The 18,628-nt window shown below is 52.4% G+C and overlaps 6 protein-coding genes across 6 annotated transcripts; 4 read left to right on the top strand and 2 right to left on the bottom strand.

The window, feature by feature from the left end:
- Nucleotides 1-3,957: 3,957 nt before the first annotated feature.
- On the top strand, nt 3,958-5,780 carry BBK36DRAFT_1101685 (DUF803-domain-containing protein; the record flags this gene model as incomplete). The annotated part of the gene is made up of 2 exons (XM_024889164.1): nt 3,958-4,710; nt 4,767-5,780. Coding segments are annotated over 2 exons (1,767 nt in total), but the record flags the coding sequence as incomplete, so codon positions are not given.
- Nucleotides 5,781-8,416: 2,636 nt separating this feature from the next.
- BBK36DRAFT_1198302 (GroES-like protein) lies at nt 8,417-9,439 on the bottom strand (the record flags this gene model as incomplete). The annotated part of the gene is made up of 1 exon (XM_024897031.1): nt 8,417-9,439. The coding sequence occupies one exon, from the start codon at nt 9,437-9,439 to the stop codon at nt 8,417-8,419; it is 1,023 nt and encodes a 340-aa protein (XP_024750086.1).
- A 1,867-nt stretch (nt 9,440-11,306) lies between these two features.
- Nucleotides 11,307-12,200, top strand: BBK36DRAFT_1118137 (NAD(P)-binding protein; the record flags this gene model as incomplete). The annotated part of the gene is made up of 1 exon (XM_024890436.1): nt 11,307-12,200. One exon carries the CDS (start codon nt 11,307-11,309, stop codon nt 12,198-12,200), a length of 894 nt encoding a protein of 297 aa, XP_024750085.1.
- Nucleotides 12,201-12,432: 232 nt separating this feature from the next.
- Nucleotides 12,433-14,265, bottom strand: BBK36DRAFT_3909 (cytochrome P450; the record flags this gene model as incomplete). The annotated part of the gene is made up of 3 exons (XM_024898055.1): nt 12,433-13,137; nt 13,195-13,713; nt 13,753-14,265. The coding sequence occupies 3 exons, from the start codon at nt 14,263-14,265 to the stop codon at nt 12,433-12,435; spliced, it is 1,737 nt and encodes a 578-aa protein (XP_024750084.1).
- Nucleotides 14,266-14,968: 703 nt separating this feature from the next.
- On the top strand, nt 14,969-16,194 carry BBK36DRAFT_1140539 (hypothetical protein; the record flags this gene model as incomplete). The annotated part of the gene is made up of 3 exons (XM_024893387.1): nt 14,969-15,876; nt 15,977-16,129; nt 16,179-16,194. The coding sequence occupies 3 exons, from the start codon at nt 14,969-14,971 to the stop codon at nt 16,192-16,194; spliced, it is 1,077 nt and encodes a 358-aa protein (XP_024750083.1).
- A 476-nt stretch (nt 16,195-16,670) lies between these two features.
- BBK36DRAFT_1117735 (cytochrome P450) lies at nt 16,671-18,620 on the top strand (the record flags this gene model as incomplete). Its single annotated transcript, XM_024890389.1, has 8 exons — nt 16,671-16,731; nt 16,791-16,835; nt 16,883-16,969; nt 17,028-17,127; nt 17,291-17,624; nt 17,679-17,847; nt 17,914-18,331; nt 18,422-18,620. 8 exons carry the CDS (start codon nt 16,671-16,673, stop codon nt 18,618-18,620), a joined length of 1,413 nt encoding a protein of 470 aa, XP_024750082.1.
- Between the last annotated feature and the right edge of the window lie 8 nt (nt 18,621-18,628).

The following is an 18,628-nucleotide window of genomic DNA, read 5'->3' as shown; positions in this document are numbered from 1 at the left end:
GAGACGAAGAGTGAGCGGCTACGCGACAGAACCCCTGGCGCTTGATGTGAAGGATTCGTAGGATTTGCCGGAAGAGCCAATGGCGAGGCTGTGCGTTGTAGAAGCGGCGTTTTCAGGCGCCAACAGCACGTGTAGATGGATATTAATCCTGGAATTCAGGGCGAAGTAGAGTCTCGTGGCGATTTGTGAAAGGATGGAGACAGTCGGAAGAGAAGATGACGATAAGTCGAGATCCGAAATCAATGACATATGGATCGCAGGATATCCTTATAGATTTGTGGCCTTTGACGTTTGTATCATCCCTCAACCACCCACTGACTAGGTTCTGTGTGATGCTGGACCGTCGGTATATTCATTCCCTGTTAAACCCGCCGTCAGCGATCACCGTCTTGCAATCAGTGGTGAACCCATGTCGTCTGTTAGCTTCACCAGCACTCGTGGATATCTCATAGTCTCGTATACTCCTTCGAAATGCTGCTGAATGTGATTCTTACTCGTCCAGCGTCTGAGTCCATTATACAAGCTATATGAGTATGGAATGAAGAAAAGAGAGAGAGTGAGTGAGTGAGTCTTTATGCAGGAGAGGCTTCAATCAGTTTGTGACATGGCCGTGGAGGCCGTATGTCGCATGGGCATGATCTAGAGATTCAAGGAGACGGGCGCTTACCCTGCAACTAGCCATGACGATTGGTCGACCTGCGTTTTTAACCCGTGCAGTGGATATTTACCAGTACAGAAACTTTCACACAAGAGAATGTCTCAACAGAAAATCAACCGCTATGCTATTTAGGAGTAGGTAGAAGATGGCCGGTGGTAGTAGTACTGGTGCATCAAACAGCATCTGGTAAGGTAGTTGGAGGGTATAGAAACACTGACCATCGCCTCATGGCTGCAACATCGGGCCCTCACTGGAGTTGTCGTCAGTTGAGGGCCAATTGGAGCATAAAGGAAAGAGAACAGCAGCTGGATGTCACCTCACTCTGTCATCACTTGCTGTGATTCTGCTCTGCAAGTGCGGCCTTCTCATAGTCGAGCGAATCGAAGAGGTTTCGCGTGCTCGTACTCGTACTCATGCGGACAACCTGCCCTATCAGGCAGCTTCAATTGCTGGACGCTATCGATACAGCACCTTACGGTGCCTGAGTCCGAATGACGTAAACACAAGAGCGCCGATCTCCAAGAACTTGGAACATGAGAGATTGAAGCAAGTTTGAAGCCGAAACGATGACCCGGCTGTTGCAACGACATGTCGAGCCCAACGACATGTCGAGCCCGGGTTTCACAGGTACTACTACTATCTCCCAGCCGCGCAGCCACAGAGAGCCCAATCAAGTTGTCGCACCCGAGTTCAAGGGCCGCGCGTATGATGACTGATGGTTTGAGGGGCCGAGTTCAAAGTCTGGGGCGAGTCGCACAGTTGGTGCGAAGATGAAACGGCGCATGCAGTATCAGTGTCTGAGAGTTGCGCCTAGTCCAGCGTTTAGGGACAAGAGGTGCGGAAGTGGGCGAGGCTGCGGGGTGGGTTGGCCCAACAGAAGGGACTTTTCAGGGCAATTAGAGAAAAGAGAAAGAGGGCAACAGTTGGTGGGACAAGTAATAATACGAGGGGGATGCAGCTGTTATCGAGGAAAATCATGCCCAAGCATGACTGATGATGATTCCATTTTGGACCATGCCTGTACGTAGGTAGGATCAACTTCCTGATTACAGCTCAAAGGTGGCTGACTTGGCTGATGTCGGCAGTCAGCGCATGCATTGAGGTGAGCTGAAACCCACCGCGGCTGCTATGTCCGACCGTGTCCGCGGAGAATTGGAGATTGAGTCTCGATTCCTATTCACGAGCCACGAAGCAAATAGCATCTCATCTGTTTTCTGAGATGGAGAAACGTCTCCAGAAGAGGGGCTGGCGAGAACTTGTCCTGGTTCAATCGAAACAGGGTGAATGGTAGGTACGTAGCATTTGAGGGCAACTTAAGCCATGGCAGGGGCTGCTTGCGCTAGGCTAGGGCTTTAAAATGGATAAATTTAGCAGCAGCAGTTGAAGAACGGATACACGTAGCCTTGCTGTTGTCAAGTATCTGTACTCATCACGTTGAGTTGAAGTGGTAAATGCTTCAATGGCTAGAGTCTGAAACGTTAAACGTAGAATAACCCAGCCGACGCAGGTTACATCTTCTTGGCGGTATGAGCATCTTGTCTCTCTTTTGCGTGTCTCCTACGTCTTCTCCCTTTTGATGGATTTCGTTGGATCGCAACACTTTGCCCAGTGCTTGCAGGTACGAGAAGGAGGCAGTGTCAGAGCGCTGAAGGGTCCGGAGCCATGGCGTCAGCCGCTGATCTGTGGCGGTTTCCGGCTGTTTGCTTTGTTTCTTTATTGAATGCACGTAGCCGTAGCAGTGGGCAGGGGACTTTCCGGTAAATGCCAGATGAGCTCATATAGTCACTTCGTCGATTTCCTTCTTCGTACAACCTGGCGTAAGTCACTTGTACGGTAACTTGAAGAATCTGGCTTTTCGCGCGTTTGATTTGATCGAGAGGCCACGGGGACAAGGGTCCCCTCGCCGTATTCGCAAGGCCGGCCGAGGTTTTCCTGCATGCGAGTGAGCACTTGTACAACACCGGCTGTTGGGCAAGAGAGTCCAGGTTTCCATACCAGTTCCTGGTATGAATGAGCCTCTGTTGGGCCATGACTGAGCGCAGTTGTTCGTATTGATGCATCGGCAGAGTCTGTTGGTGGTACGCGTATTTTGCTGCCCAGTGCAGCTATCACGTAAAGTTATTTATAGGTGGGCTCGTGATAAGGTTCATCTACAGCGACTTTGGCGAGTCGTGAGTTTATTCATCCACCGGACTGGATGTGGGCTGGCGCATGTGCGAGGAACGTGGCTGAAGCTGGCGAGCCTGGCACTTACTCCATGGAGTAACTGCAGCTTAGCAGTGACGGTATCACCAACCACCAGCAGCAGCGGAGCCTACACACCAAATGGATGGACACCGTCCGTCGTTAGACTCGAAAGATGCATCGTCGCATCGATCCGCCTGCAGGGACGGCCTGAGATGCGTGATCTGACAGCCGCTTGTTCTCCCGACTCCTTCTCAAGTCTAATACCTGCAACTGCCCATCAACCGACATGAACCTCGAGCTCTGTATTTCGAGCACTCCAATTGATTCAGCCACTGAACCACAAACCACACAGTTCGAGGCGTAACTCGAAAGTATCGGTACGCGGCCCCAAGCAGTGGCCCCCCCAAACTGCGCCCCCTCTCCCGGGCTTGGCCAATGGAACCCCACCAGTAGGGGCCTCCGGTGCTCGTCAACAGCGCCAGCTTTAGTGCTCTCCAAGCCTGCAGCTCCCTGCCGTCCAACCACCCCCGCCCTCTCAGCGGCGTTAGTCCACGGAGCGCCCCTCCGCAGCCCCAAACCCCCTTCAAGCCACATGCGCATCTCCATCAACAAGCTTGGAACTTTGTACACAGACGCCATTGCATTGGATCTGATTTCATACATAACTCGCAACCCTGCAGCGCAATCCCTTTCCCTAGGTACTGAACCTTGCAGCCTTTTTTTTCTTCATCTCTTGCAATTCGCCTGTTTGCTCCTGAGACTCTTGCTCTCCATAATTGATACCCGCCTCAACTCGACTGCTCTCGACCATCTCCCTGCGCCCGCTGTCGCATTGGCCCTCGCATCCGGCCTCTGTATTTACCGCCACTTCGACGCATCATCCTTTGGCTCTCACCATAGCCACGACACATCTGGTCATCCGTCGATCCCGCGACTCGCCCATGTAATCCGAACTCGACTACCGCCAGTCCGATTTCTCATCTACTCCCTCCTCTCCTCCTCTCTCTCCTCGGCGCTCTCCTTCTCGGTCTGCAAGCTCGTCGCGATCCTCTGGCGCTCCTCTTCCTGCCGCTCTCGACTCGCCCTTCTGGGGCCCGGTGCTCGAATCCGCCATGGACGATGATCTGCTCTTCCCACGAGGAATCGTGCCAGGAGGCGATGACTCTGTGCGACCGGGATACTACAAAGCCATCGGCATCAGCCTGGCCATAGGATCGGGGCTGTTTATCGGAACGTCCTTTGTACTGAAAAAGGTCGGCCTGCTGAGGGCAAACGCAAAGTATAACGAAGTTGCGGGCGAGGGCTATGGCTACCTCAAGAACGCTTACTGGTGGACCGGAATGATCCTCATGATCATCGGCGAGATCTGCAACTTTGTCGCTTACGCCTTTACCGACGCCATCTTGGTCACGCCCCTGGGCGCGCTGTCTGTCGTCATCACCACCATCCTGTCCGCCATCTTCCTCAAGGAGCGTCTGAGTCTGGTTGGAAAGGTCGCCTGTTTCCTCTGCATCGTGGGCTCCGTCGTCATCGTCATGAACGCGCCACAGGAGTCCTCCGTTGCCGACATCCAGCAGATGCAAAAGTACGTCATTACGCCCGGGTTCCTGTCGTATACGGGCGTCATCCTCGTCGGATCCGTCATTGTCGCTTTTTTCGTTGGGCCAAAGTATGGTAAGAAGAACATGCTGGTCTACATCTCCATCTGCAGCTGGATCGGGGGCTTGAGCGTTGTGTCGACCCAGGGCCTGGGCGCGGCCATTATTGCCTGGGCTAGCGGGAAGCCTCAGTACAAGGAGTGGTTCTTATGGGTGCTCCTCGTCTTTGTCGTCGGCACTTTGCTCACGGAGATTATCTTTCTCAACGTGAGTTTTGCAGATCTCCAGAACCTTGTGAATGAACTAAACAAAATTCCCTGCAGAAAGCCCTTAACCTCTTCAACGCCGCCATTGTCACGCCTACATATTACGTCTATTTCACCAGCACCACCATCATCACATCCGCAGTCTTATTCCAGGGCTTCAAGGGCACTGCACAGTCCATTGTCACCGTCGTCCTGGGCTTTCTGACAATATGCTCCGGCGTCGTGTTATTGCAGCTTTCCAAGTCGGCCAAGGACGTCCCCGACGCTGCCGTGTTCAACGGCGATCTCGACCAGATTCACACGATTGCCGAGCAGCCGCAGCCTGAAACGGAACCCAAGGCGGATGCGATCCGAGGCGCAGCTGCTATCATCAGGCGCATTTCCAACGCGCGCCTCCGCATGGAGGCCGAGGAGCTGAGACGTCTCCACGAAGAAAAGGCGGCCGAGGCCATGGCCCCTATCAGCGAGGACGGGCAGCCGATGTACGAATGGGACGGGCTGAGGCGAAGGCGAACTATTGCGTCCAGTATGCGCAGCCGGTCGACGAGGCTCTCGACCCCGATTCCTCCCTCGCCAGCCCCTCCGACGCCTCACCCTCCGCTGGGCATGTCGCATTTCCCTACCGAGGGTGAGCTCGAAGAGCACGACCGCAACGTCAACGTCTTCTCCAGCCTAGCGGGCACCATCCGCGGCCGCCGATCCCGCCATCATCAGCATCATGTCCTGCCGGTCAGCGAGCAGGACGAGGATGAAGAGGAGGTCGAGTACGGCATCGACAAGGTCCGCAGCCCGATGCATCCGCTGCCCCTCACCCACATTGCTATACCTGAGGCGAAGCTCGATGACGAAGCCGGGGCGTACTATGGCCCGACACGCGAGCAGTCATACTTCTCCCACGACAATGTCGACACGGAGTATCGCGGCGCCGCTGCCAGCCCCGGGCTTCTCGGTCCCACGCCCCCGCCACACGGCGGCACCAGGCGCCAATTCTCCTTTAACGTCTTCCGACGAACGCCCCAGCCTTCAGAAGAGGAACAGGTTGGGCTTGTCAAGGAAAACAGTGGCGACGGCAGAAGACCGCCGGGACCACCAGGAGGCGGAGGACCTCCACCCCCGGCCTTTATATAGATTAAAAAGGCCGGGACACGATGAGGGAAGCGATGGTACTGCATTCTAGCGGCGTTTTAGATGTCTTTTCGAGGATACGGGCTTGGGGTGAAGGGATCACACATATGTGTTTGTCTCTTGGCGTATGGAGAAAAAAGGGGCGGCGGCGTGCTTGTCAACACATCATGACGGTTTGGAATGTCGTTTGTATATATGGGTATAGAACAGGATTGGCTTATGACAGGCTTGGGCTTGGAAGAGCAATACATGATGTACATGACTGGACCGCAATTTCGTCTCATAATGCATGATTTAGGGGTGAATTGAGTGAATCTTTGACTGGTAAATAGCAGAGAGGTTCATTACGTCTAAGATAAATGCTATAGAAACGAAGGCTAAGTGCTGGAAAAAAACCCCGTAACGCCATGCGATGCCGTTTACTCTCGCAGAGTCTCGTACATTGTATCCCAATCGTGACAAAATATGGACATTGATATGAATTCATCAAATATTTTCGCATCGCCTGCCCCTCCCCCTTTTATAATTCCATGACATTAAGAAATCCGTTGGAGAAGAGAAGGAAGATCGTGATCGACTGAGGCAAAAGTAGTTTAGTTGATTGGCGTGTTGCGGGTTTACCAATCGGCCGCCCAGCCGTTCTTCTCGAGAAACTCCTCGCAGGCCTGCCGCAGGGCGAGGTTGGGCCGCAGGTCGGCGGGCGTGAGAGGCTCGCGGGTGAGGGGGTCGGAGGGGTGGCGGCGGAGGTGCTCCATGATGGAGGCGCGTTCGTAGGATTTGCCTGTTTTTGTCTGCTCATGAAGCCATTGTCAATGTTTGCTCACTTATATGAGGCAGAAAGGGAGATGAGCTTACGATGACGGGATCGACCATGACGTTGAAGCTGATGTCGTCAATGGCCCATTCGGGGACTTCGCGCTTCTTCTGGTCCTGTGCCCGCGCCGCTTCAAAGACGTCGCTCAGGACTTTCATCCTCTCATTTGCCTCGTCCTCAATGGCCTTTCGCTCAGCCTCGTCCTCGGGCGCCACGTCCTTGAGCATCTCGTCCCTCTCCTTGCGCAGCAGCTCCATCATGCGGTCCTGGACCTCGCTCTCCAGCCGGAGGCGCTTCTTCTCGCGGTCCGCCCAGCGCTCCTTCTTGCACCTTAGGACGATGGCGGTGACGGCGCCGAGGGACTTGTCGTTGTTGGCGGCGGCCAGCTTGTGCGCCTCGAGGGCGTTGTGCAGGGCGGCGTCGAAGTCGCGCAGGGAGAGCTGGGCCTGGGCGAGGTAGTAGTGGGCCTTCATGTTGTGGGGGGAGAGGGCGAGGCAGGTCTCGCAGTCGGAGATGACGGAGTCCCAGTGGCCGAGCTTGAGGCGGGCCATGGCGCGGTTGGTGTAGAGGGCTGGGTTCTTGGGGTCGGCGATGATGCTGGTGATGGCGTGGTGAGTTTTGGTGTTGAGGTTGAGGTTGATGAGGGGGGGTTTGCTTACGCTTTGGAGTAGAGGCTGTCGGCGCCGATGTAGTCGCCGGCTTGGAAGTGGCGGTTGCCTTCTTCTTTGAGTTGGAGGGATTTGGACATTTTGGCGTGTGGTTGTTGTGTGATGTTGTGTGTTGATTGGTGTTGATGGAGATGTTGTGTGAGAGGTGAGGATGGTTTTTGCCTAATGGCGGGAGATGTTCATGCCTGTGAACGCAGCAGAGCAGACTTGAAGCGCTTTGTTGCGCCAGTCAAGGCTCGATGAAGTGCGGTGTGTTTCTACGGCTTTACTGTATGTTATGTAGTCCTCGTATCACCGGGCTATGTCGAGGTGGTGCCCAATGGTGAGCTGCGGAAGTGATGAGATGAGAGGGGGGATGTAAACAGATGTTGTCGCTGGCTGTGGCTGAGAGATGAATACAAAAGCAATCGATGGATATTAGGCCCGATAGTCAAGATGCCGTGTGAGTATGGATGGAGAAAAAAAAAAGTCAAAGAAAGGAGAAAGCTGTTGTGATTCTGCTGGAGAGACTACTTATCGCGCCACGTCTGAATTGCATCAGATGCCTTCAATGGAAGACGAATGAAGCGGGAGGACCCTGAATCTGCACGGCTGTGGCGGGGGCGGGCATTTGGGAGGGAGATTTCTAATGCTGGGGGGGTGGAACATTCGAGAAGGGCTTTCTATGAGAACTTGGATCGGGAGATGTTGGGGGATGTTCTGTGTTTGCAGTGCGGAATATGGCAGTTGTGGTTGAAAGCAATGATAATTAGATCTATAAGATTGATCATTAAGAGAGTTGCTAATTTCAGGTGTTTCCTGTCTTGTTTGTTGCCTCGTTTGAATGTGCAAGGGAGGTCAAAGTTGCGTCTGGTGCATCCAAGGCGATCACGAAAGTGACTTGGTACCTGTCACTTTGCGGAGGTGGGTCCGGTGCCTGGACTCAACTGTCTCAATTGAACTCATCAAGCTCGAGGTTTCGAGCTAAACACTGCGCCAAAACCGAGCCGGCCAAATCTTGTACTGCCTAGGTACATGTAATCAACGTTGACACACAGAATACACCACTCAATGCTTTCCACCTATTGCGCCCATTTCATAACGTCAATCAACGCTCATTCTCACTCATCCATCACCAGCACGTTCCTGAACCGCGGCTTTCCCGCAATCAAGTCCTCCACCGCCTTCTGCGCCTCCGCCAACGGGTACCGCTGGATCATGCACCGGATCCCGTGCCTGACGGCAAACTGAATCGCCTCCTCGCTATCAATCGCGTGCCCGCTCGCCCAGCCGTGGACGCTCGACCCCTTCATCACCAGCGATGTCGTGTCGATGGGCACCGGCCCCATGAGGGACAGGTTCAGCAGCTTCCCCCCCGGCGCCAGCGCCTTGACGAGGGCGCTCAGCGTCTCGGCATCGGGGGCCGTCTGCACAATGATGTCGGCCCCGCCTAGCTTGAGGATCTCGGCGACGGCGTCCGAGGCCTTGGTGTTAATGTAGTGGTGCGCGCCGAGGTCCTTTGCGAAATTGGCCTTGTCGTCGCCGGAGGAGAGGGCAATGACTTCGTAGCCCATCTTGTTGGCGTACTGGACTGCGAGGTGGCCGAGGCCGCCGAGCCCGTTGACCACGACGATGCCGCCCTGCTCGACGTGCAGCTTGCGGATTCCGTTGAAGACGGTTACTCCCGCGCACAGGAACGGTGCAATTTCCGCTGCGTCGACCTCCTTGGGCACGCGAACGGCGGCTTCGGCGCGGAGCAGGACGTATTCTGCGTAGCCGCCGTCATGGCTGACCCCGTTGACGGCCTGGTTCTCGCAATACTGAAACTGCGAGCGCTGGCACTGCCGACACGTCCCGTCATGGCCGCCGTGCCACGGCCCGCCGACCCGTTGGCCGACTGCGATGCGCGTCACGTTTTCGCCCACGGCCACGACGTCGCCGACCAGCTCGTGGCCCGTGACGCGGGGGAACACGGGGCCGACGTGGCCCGAGATGACGGCGACGTCGGAGAAGCAGACGCCGCAGGCGAGGACCTTGACGAGGACTTGGTTGGGGCCGGGGCGCTGCAGGGGGAGCTCTTTGAGGGTGAAGGGGGCGCCGGCCTCGAGGGTGACCATTGCTTTGTAGGTTTGGGGGAGTGACATGATGTGTGATGTGATGTCGTTCGATGACTGAAAAATCGTTGTAGTTTGAGGTTTTTGGGATCAGTTGTCCTAGGGGATGATGGAGACTGTGATGTTGCTGGCTGCTGGGCTTAATTATCCTCTCATCGATGGCAGTTTACCGGTATATATATGCCTGCGTGACTATATCATGATGAACAACTTCTTGCATCCGTCTACGATAATTACGTTCCAATGGAAGCTCTCGGAAATGGATTTGTTTCACAATCAACAAATCCGATGAAGCAGAAGCTTGATCATCCAATGATTGTCTCTTCATTCTATTGCAAATGGAGGCGCCTCATGGTTCGAAACTATTTCCGAGGAGTTTAGCTCAGGAACGCGCGAGTTGAGTGGGGCTCAAGAGCGAAAAGTCCGGGCTGGACGTCTTAGAGTCACGACCCAACTGGACGCAGTTGACGTATCTTGTCTGGGTCGTTTACTATAGATGTCCTGCGACGAAAAGCTGATAGTATATAGATTTGCTCTAAAGCAATCATGCAATTTATAGTAAGGTTTGGTTTGGGATATGGTGATGCTACAGATGGCTGTTAGGAATGACAATCTTCAGAGATGCACATGTAGGAAGCAACCATTTTCCACGTTGTCTACGGATCTTACTCATTTTCTTCGTTGTAATACGTGGTTATGAGATGCGGTTCTGCTGGAGCTGGCGCAGTTTGTTCACCATATTCCTGTCTCGAGCTTTGCAGCGTTTTGGTGGAGATTGTCTAACTCCGAAACGCGAGCCTCCTCTGCGCAGCTTGTACAAGTATGTATGAGGTTACAAAATCTCAACGCTGCTCCAAACACATAATCGGAGATAACTTTTTATCTACTTACAAATAATTCAAAGGCTATAGAAGGTGTTGTTAGAGTATTACAACCATGTATTGTACTGATGTCACTTCCTGCGTAGAGCTGGAGTGGCATATGCTTCAGCTCATATAGTAGGTGGCGGCTTTTGAGTGACTCGCGCAGTTGGTCGGCTCAACTCCATTACAGCTCAGGGCAGTCTATGAACGAGCGACTCTAATAGAATTGAGGATAAAAACGCATGTTTCGCTCATTTTATTTCATGACGCTTGATTATCATATTTCATCATGTCTAAACTATCGAAGCTTATGCTCACAGCTCTTCTTCGTGGAATGGTTGATATACTAAGCTCAATCTTGACAATTCATTGCTTCTCCGCCTATGCCCTTTGTTTGACGAAGGAGAATCTGTTAGATGTTAAACCTTCCCATTTCAGCCATTATCGCTAGATGGTGTACAATTGCTATGTTTCTTGGATGTACTGAACATGAATGGCGTTTATAACCCCGGTGGCGTGAGATGATTCGAAGTCAACTAGAACTGCCAAAATAAGCTTGATCCGGGATGACGTAGAATGTAGGTACACATGTAATGCCTAATTCGTCAGTCCAATGCAACACAACCAAAAGTATGTCTCTGCAGCAGATAGGCCCAGGATTCTTGCATTCCGCATTCACATATACTATAAATCGTGCCAGTGGTGGTACTTCTGTCCGAGCACAAGGCTGTGGGCTTTCAGCCGGACAAGTGTTCGGCAATGCGGGTTGTCATTCGCATTTATTAATTCCGAAAGGGTCCTTATCCCGAACGACGACTCCAAGTCGGCCATACGTGCATCTCAGTCGCATCACTTGATGGTTCATGACGATTGCATCAGACATAACTTGGGGAACCAAGAACATGTATAAATATCGTGCTATCAAACTTGTCTGAATGGTAAAAAGAAAGTAGTTAAACAACCAAAGCAGATCCCATACTCACACCAAGTCTTTACCAGTTACATTCGCAAGGCAACCTATACCAGGCTTCATCATGGCTCAAGTATATCTCATCTCAGGAGCATCCACCGGCTTCGGCGCCCTGGCAGCTCGAGCCATCGCCAAACGAGGCCATACCGTCTTTGCAGGCATGTACTCGCACAGCGGAAACACGAAAGAATACGAAGACGCCATTTCGCAGTTCGCCCAGCAGCACAAGGTGGACCTCCGGGCCATTCCCCTTGACCTCCTATCCCAAGCCTCTGTCGACGAAGCCGTGAGTCACATCCTCAAATCTACCGGCCGAATCGATGCCATTGTCCACAACGCGGGCCACCTGTGCTGGGGCCCATCCGAGAGCTTCAGCGCAAAGCAGCTGCTTCACTTGTACGACGTCAACGTCGTCGGCTGCCAGAGGCTGAACCAGGCCGCGCTGCCGCACATGCGGAGGGCGCGATCCGGCCACCTGATTTGGATCTGCAGCAGCTCGACGTACGGTGCCAAGTCGCCCATGGCGGGCCCCTACTTCGCCGCAAAGGCTGCTCAGGATGCGCTCGCGCAGTCGTATGCGGCTGAGCTTGCGCCGTGGGGGATCGAGACGACGATCGTGCTGCCGGGGGTGTTTGTAAAGGGCACGAATCACTTTATCGATGCTGCGAAGCCGGAGCTCAAAGATGTGGAGGCAGAGTATGAGAGTGGTCCTACGAAGGGCATGGGCGAGGAGACGATGACGGGGACGGCGCGTGTGGTGCCGCAGGATGCCGAGCCGTCGCTTGTTGCGGATGCTTTGGCTGACTTGTCGGATGTGCCGAGGGGGAAGAAGCCGTTTAGGGTGTCTGTTGATGTTGTGATAGACGGAGGGGATGTTGGTGCGGCGGTGATAGATAATAACAAGGTGAATGCGTATCGGCGGATGGGGCTGGAAAGGTATGTGAAGGTGCAGTTGTGATTCTTGACAAGGAGAACATGATGGTCTAAGATAGTCTCTCTTACATATCATAGCCAAGTATCATATATGCTTTTCACACTCTTAAGAGTACGTCGTATCTTTGCTTCGGCTTCAGTTGTCATATGGTCCTCAGGTTAAGAATTTGTCATCTACAAAATGACTGATAACAAAAAAGATTCGCGTCTATGCTGTTCTCGTACCCCAATGGCCTTAGGCAACTCTCAGACGTGAGCTACCAGAGACTCTTCAAACGTACATAACAGTCCTTGGGCCTGTTTGCCGAAACCAAAACCGAGTCATAGCCCGACAACGCCGGCGGGCACTGCAAAAGCTCAAAGTTCCAGATAATGAGCGTCAGTAATATCCTCATCTCGAGATACGCGAGCCTCTTCCCAAAGCAACCTCGGAGCCCCAGCCCAAAGGCGAGTACTGGTCCAGCTGTTGCGTTGAAAGCGTCGCCCTTCTCTTTCTGAACAAGCCAACGCTCGGGTCTGAAAGCCGCCACGTCACTCATATCCCAGCCATCTTCTGGCCCGAGTTTCTTGACGGGTTGATCAGCTCTTCTTCGGCTGGCTTCGTCAACGGCAAAACCGGGCTCTACCATGCTTGGACCGTTGGTCAAGCAAATGACTACGGTATCCTTGGGTATGTGATGACCCAGTAGTTCAGTATCAACCACAGCTTGGCGGTCAAGCACCAAGGTCGTTGGACAACATCGCTGTAATTCTTCCAGAACGGCATCGAGGAATGGGATATTTGTGATGGTGATCTCTTGGATAGTGGGGTTACGGGCCTCTTGCTTGGCCGCTGCGAAAGAAGCTTGTAGAGTATCTCGCAGCCTGTGTTGCGACTGAGGGTTGTCGGCAAGGATCTTGAGCGTCCACTTCATGGTGGTGCTGGTGGTATCGTGACCAGGCAATATACAAGACCCAAAGATCTGTGGTCCAGTAAGTCTTTCATCCCTGATCTTTCGATGTCTGACAACAAGACTTACTTCATCAAACATCACACGGGAGAAGTATTCGGGCTGTCGCCCTTCTTTCTGAGCAAAGCTCCTTTCTCGCAAAATCATGTGGTGAACCGCCGACCATTCTTTGCCGGCGTCGCTGTCATCCAAGAGACTCACAGCATGCTTCAACTCTCTCGTGAAATACTCTTCCTTGATCCGAGTTGCCCTCTTCACGTACGGCTTTCGCATGATCAATGCCCAGGCCAAACTCGGTGGCATGGCGCCTCGTACTTGGCCAATTGTTTCCGACAAGTCTGTAATCGCCTGCAAGATATCAGGTACAGGCGCAGTAGAAAACTGTATCGGTGTAGTCAGTGACCCTGTTTCCTTGATCCGCCGAAGCGACTCTTCTCCGAGTCCCTCCATCAACTCCAGTGATGGTCTGGTGGCAGTTTCTGTGAACCTCTCGCCAAATGCAAAAGACATGACTGCATCAAGCGCAGCGTGGCTCATGTCCGTGCCTGCTTCGAATGGTTTTCCCTCCGCAACCTTGGCCTTGAGCTGCTATAGTTGAATCAGATCAATCGCATTTTGATGGATTACAGGACCGGCGACGTTGTGAAGGAATGACGGAGTCACCAGATCCTGGACAAGCCGGCGATGTGACCTCCACACATCGTTTGTCCGCAGTCGAAGGTGATGATCCGGAGCGATGCCCTTGACTTTATCCGCAGTGTTTGAGGACCGATCAAAGTCCTTGCGGTGAAGCATGATGTTGCGCGTTTCGCGGACGTCGCAGAGGATCAGCAATGGCTTCTTGAAGGGTTTGAGGAAGAGCTGGATCAGCGGCGCGTCTAAATCTTTGACGGATGCCAGAAGCCAGGTGGCGAAGCTTCTCCCCTGAGCTTCCGAGACATGCTGTCTCAGGAGTGGGACATCTCCGAGGATCCTTCGAGCTGAGGCTTTGTTGTAGGGGATTCCGGGGATCGGTTTGGGGAGGGCGAGGCGATATAGCTGGAGGAAGCAAATGCCGGCAACGGAAATGATGAGCAGTGCATAGCTCGCCGCTGGCCATTCGTGGACGACTCCCCAGGGAAGGTCTTGTGAAGCCGGCATTCTAGCGCAAAGGTTTGTGAACAGCTCGAAAGGACGGATCTGTTCAGCACTCCAGCACTGCATCACAAATCTTTGTCCTGTGCGACTGAAAGATGATGGGTTTAATATCCATCTTCCTTGGTCGAAATTCTTTGTTCTAAAGTCATATGGCACAATGCTAGCTTCAGGCCTATCGTCTCCTTTACAAACATGGAGCAAGTTTTGGAGCAACAGGGTAGAACTAACTGATCGAACACTTGAGGTGTTGCTTAGCATAAGCTGCTTATTGCACATAAGCTACGTCGCAACGCTTACGATTATTCACCTATACCAGGAGGCAAGAAGAGGCTGGAAGATCTAGCTAGACGTGGTCCAAGTGAAGCATCGACTGCAAGGTTTATCATAGATCTACCCTGTTCAAAGACATGCGATAATCGTGACTGAGATGGTACTGCAGCTTATAGACATGGCATTCTCGTGGGTAGTACATTTATAAAGGCTTACCAGTAGATTTTTACGCAAAGGTTACCTTGACTATTCGGACAGTACCCAATGTAGTACAAGTCCCTAGAAACTGGTCTACGAAATAATCAAGAAGCATATCCAGCGGGGAAAGAAAAGAAAAAACCCCTGATTCGAGTGAGATAAAATAGTGATAAGTCCTCAGAGCCCAGCGAGACACTGGGGTTCGATGATATAGAGCCTCAACGCCAACAAAATCATCATGCCAGCCACCCAAGACGTTGCTCTAGATTCGGACACTGTCCTCGACGCTTTCCGCGATGTAAAGCAAGCCACCGACGACTTCATCGTCAACAACCATCTGGACACATACTGTGACGAGTTTCTGCCAAAGTCCAACAAGCTCGCCATTTCCATTTTCTGTAATGTTTTCGAAGAGCTCGGCTGCCCAATTCGATCCGCAAAGCCAGGCACAAGGCTCGAGCGCATCAATCATGCGCCACAGCACAAGAAATACGTGGATTATATCTACAGAGTGCTGGAAAAGAATGCGGGTTTGGTCGAGATACATGACAAGGACATCACCAACGTGACTCGCACGGCAACTGAATGCCCCAGCAGAGATCTCGGCCCCATGTTTGACCAGCTTCTGCAACAGCGGCCAGCTCAAGAAGCTGAGATCAAGCTCATGCGATTGATGAGTCCCAAGATAAGCAAGTGTCTCCAGGGAGAAGGGGAGGCCATCCATTTCCTTTTCGGCTCTCGTGAGGGACGCATCCTCCTCGACAGGCTTTACGCCACATCCGATGCCAGCAGCACAATCCTCGAGCAGCTGGAAACCTTTCTGAAGGAAATCGGCAGCGAGTGGCCATCGCACACTTCGCCTCTCAAAATCCTTGAGATTGGGGCCGGAACCGGGGGCACTACGTCTCGCCTGCTTCCAGCACTGGCGGCACTGAATATCCCCATAGAATACACCATCTCGGATCTCAGCGCTTTGCTCGTCTCTGAGGCAGCCTCTACCTACGCGCAATACCCCTTCTTGAAGTTCAAGGTGGTCGACATCGAGAAGGAGCCGGACGAAGAACTGCTCAAACAGCCAACACATCGTTCTGGGATCCAATGTCCTCCATGCGACCCGAGACCTGGCGGTGTCTCTGAAGATTATCCGTAAGATGCTGCGTAAAGACGGCTTTCTGATTTTCCACGAGATGACTTCGCAGATGCTTTGGGCTGATGCGGCGTTTGGGCTGATTGAGGGCTGGTGGAGGTTCGAAGACGGCCGTAAGCATGCTCTGCAGAGTACTCAGGCTTGGGAAAAGGTGATTTCCTCTGCTGGGTACGGCTTCGTGGACTGGACGGATGGAAAACGGCCTGAAGCAAAGTCTCAGAATCTGATCTTTGCGATGGCATCAGACCCCGGGTAAGTTCTTGTGTCTCTTGCAACTGATTCTGGAATTGACAATGATTAGGTCGATATATGGCTAATTGGGAGCATCGAGTACGGTCGATGGGCATCTGCGTGACGTATGAGCTACAGTTGACACTACGCTGCGAATTATAAGCTTAGAGCAAGGGCAGAGATCTTGCATTGTGCTATATACCTGCGTAGCTTGAATGAAGATGTGAATATACGTATGCTTCTGGCCCTATAAGATGCTCTGCCTGTGATTACTTTCAGGCGTTGCCCGGCAGTATTGCATAACACAGACCAGCCATAGCCATGATTACTGTTTAATCGTCCACTTTAAGTCCTGGGACAGAAATAATACAATGTATATATAGCTTTGAGCGTAGCTATTCAGCATGAGTCTGTTGTATGTGTAGATGCACCTGAACCTGCACCATTTCCATTGCCCTCCATTTCATCAGCAATGCCTAACGAGCTTTCAGAAGTTCCGAGCTCCTCTGCCAATATGAACCCAATGGAGAGTCCAAACCAGATCGAGATATCGAGCTATCACATGGTTTTTCTAGTCGCGATAGCTTTCGTCGTCTATGGTGCTTGCCTTGGAATTTACCGCTGTACGCGCTGGACTTGTTGCAGCATCTGAGGAAGCCTTGCTAACACTGAGAAATCACAGTAAAGTTCTCTCCCCTTTCGAAGATTCCCGGGCCCAAGCTGGCTGGTAGGAGTGCATAACATCAATTGATTACACTATCTGATCTTTCACAGCTCTGACGTACTGGTATGAGACTTACTATGAGGTATGGAAGGGCGGACAATACTTTCGCGAAGTCGACAAGATGCATAGACAATACGGTATGTACTCGGAGGAATCTATCTCCTAATCCTAGGACGTTTGCTTGAGAAGACAAAGGTCCAATTGTGCGAGTCACCCCGAATGAGGTACATTTTGACGACCCAAGTTTCCTTGATGTCATTTATCCCAGCCGAGGAAAAAAGATCAACAAACCCGAGTCTGTTGCCGTGAGAGCAGGGAGTGAGTATCCTTCTCAAATAACCACTGAGGCCAGACATTCATTTGGTTTCTTCAGCACCGGGGTCCATCGTGGCCACTGTCGACCACGACACTCATCGCCGACGTCGAAACGCTTTGAACACTTTCTTCTCAGGTTCCAGTGTTCGCCGCCTCGAGCCCATTGTCAAACAGCAAATTGAGCAGATCTTTAGGCGCATGGAGGACTCAGCTAAACGGCAAGAAGTTGTGAAGATGCACCACTTGTTCAAAGCCTGCGCGAGCGACATCATCACGCTCTATGCTTTTGGCGACTCGTTCAGCTTCTTGCACCAGCCCGACTATGGAAGAGGATACTTTGACGCATGTGATCAACTCAACACCATGACACACGTCTTTGGCAATTTCCCTTGGCTTAGGATCTTGGCTTCGTCTGCCCCTGACTGGGCTATGAAGAAGCTTTTGCCGTCCATGTCGGAATTTTTGGACAAGAAAGAGGTAGGACAACTCTTTCGCTCGTTGATCTCTTCCATTGACCCCATGTTTCTTCAGTGGTGGATCGGAAAGATCCGTGAAATCAGAGGCTCTGTCGATCCAAAACTTGCGCAAAATACCATATTGGGTGGCATACTCAACAGTACTCTCCCTGCAGAGGATAAAACAGATGCGAGAGTGGCGAGTGAAGCACAGTTGGTTGTGCTTGCTGGCGAAGGCACTACTGGTTAGATATACCATCCCTGTCACCATCTTGAGACGGACAGTGTTACTGATTGCTACGCACAAACAGCGCTCGCCCTCACTACATCTCTGTATCATCTACTGGCGAATCCTGATATTCTACAAAGACTGAGAGATGAGCTTATGGAAGCAGTACCTGAAAGAAACCGCCTCCCGACCGCTTCAGAAGTCGGTGGACTTCCCTATCTGAACGCCATCATCAACGAGGCTATTCGCCTGCACCCCGGAGTCATGCATCGACAAGTCCGCGTTTGTCCCAGCGAGACAATTGTATACAAGGATCAATCCAGTGGTGCAGAGTACTGCCTTCCGCCGGGTACATGCTACAGCATATCACCGCTTACCAGCCACATGAATTCGAGCGTCTTTAAAGACCCTTATGAATTCTGTCCACAGAGATGGATCGAGACTCCTGAGATCTCTAGGGCATTTATGGGCTTTTCAAAAGGGTCAAGGGGCTGCGTAGGGTGAGAATAGTTTCAGCTTCGGTGCCCCAGTCCTTTTCTTCTACGCATCATGGCATTTTGCCGCTGCTAATGATGGGTTTTACTCAATAGCATGGGCCTTGCGCGCCATGAAATGACTCTGGTGTTGGCCAGCCTGTTTCTCAAATACGACGTGTACAGCGGGCAAAGCGGACCAACGTTGGAACTGTTCGATACGATTCGCTCCCGAGATATCGATGCCAACAGGGATTACATCGTTCCACTTCCTGCTAAGGGGAGTCTGGGCCTCCGTGTGAAGATACGGAATTGAGGAGGGTT

The sequence above is a fragment of the Trichoderma citrinoviride genome (assembly GCF_003025115.1).
Source record: "Trichoderma citrinoviride strain TUCIM 6016 unplaced genomic scaffold BBK36scaffold_6, whole genome shotgun sequence".
Lineage (NCBI taxonomy): Eukaryota > Fungi > Ascomycota > Sordariomycetes > Hypocreales > Hypocreaceae > Trichoderma > Trichoderma citrinoviride.
Note: the sequence above shows the minus strand (reverse complement) of the source record. Positions and strands in the feature narration are given on the sequence as shown.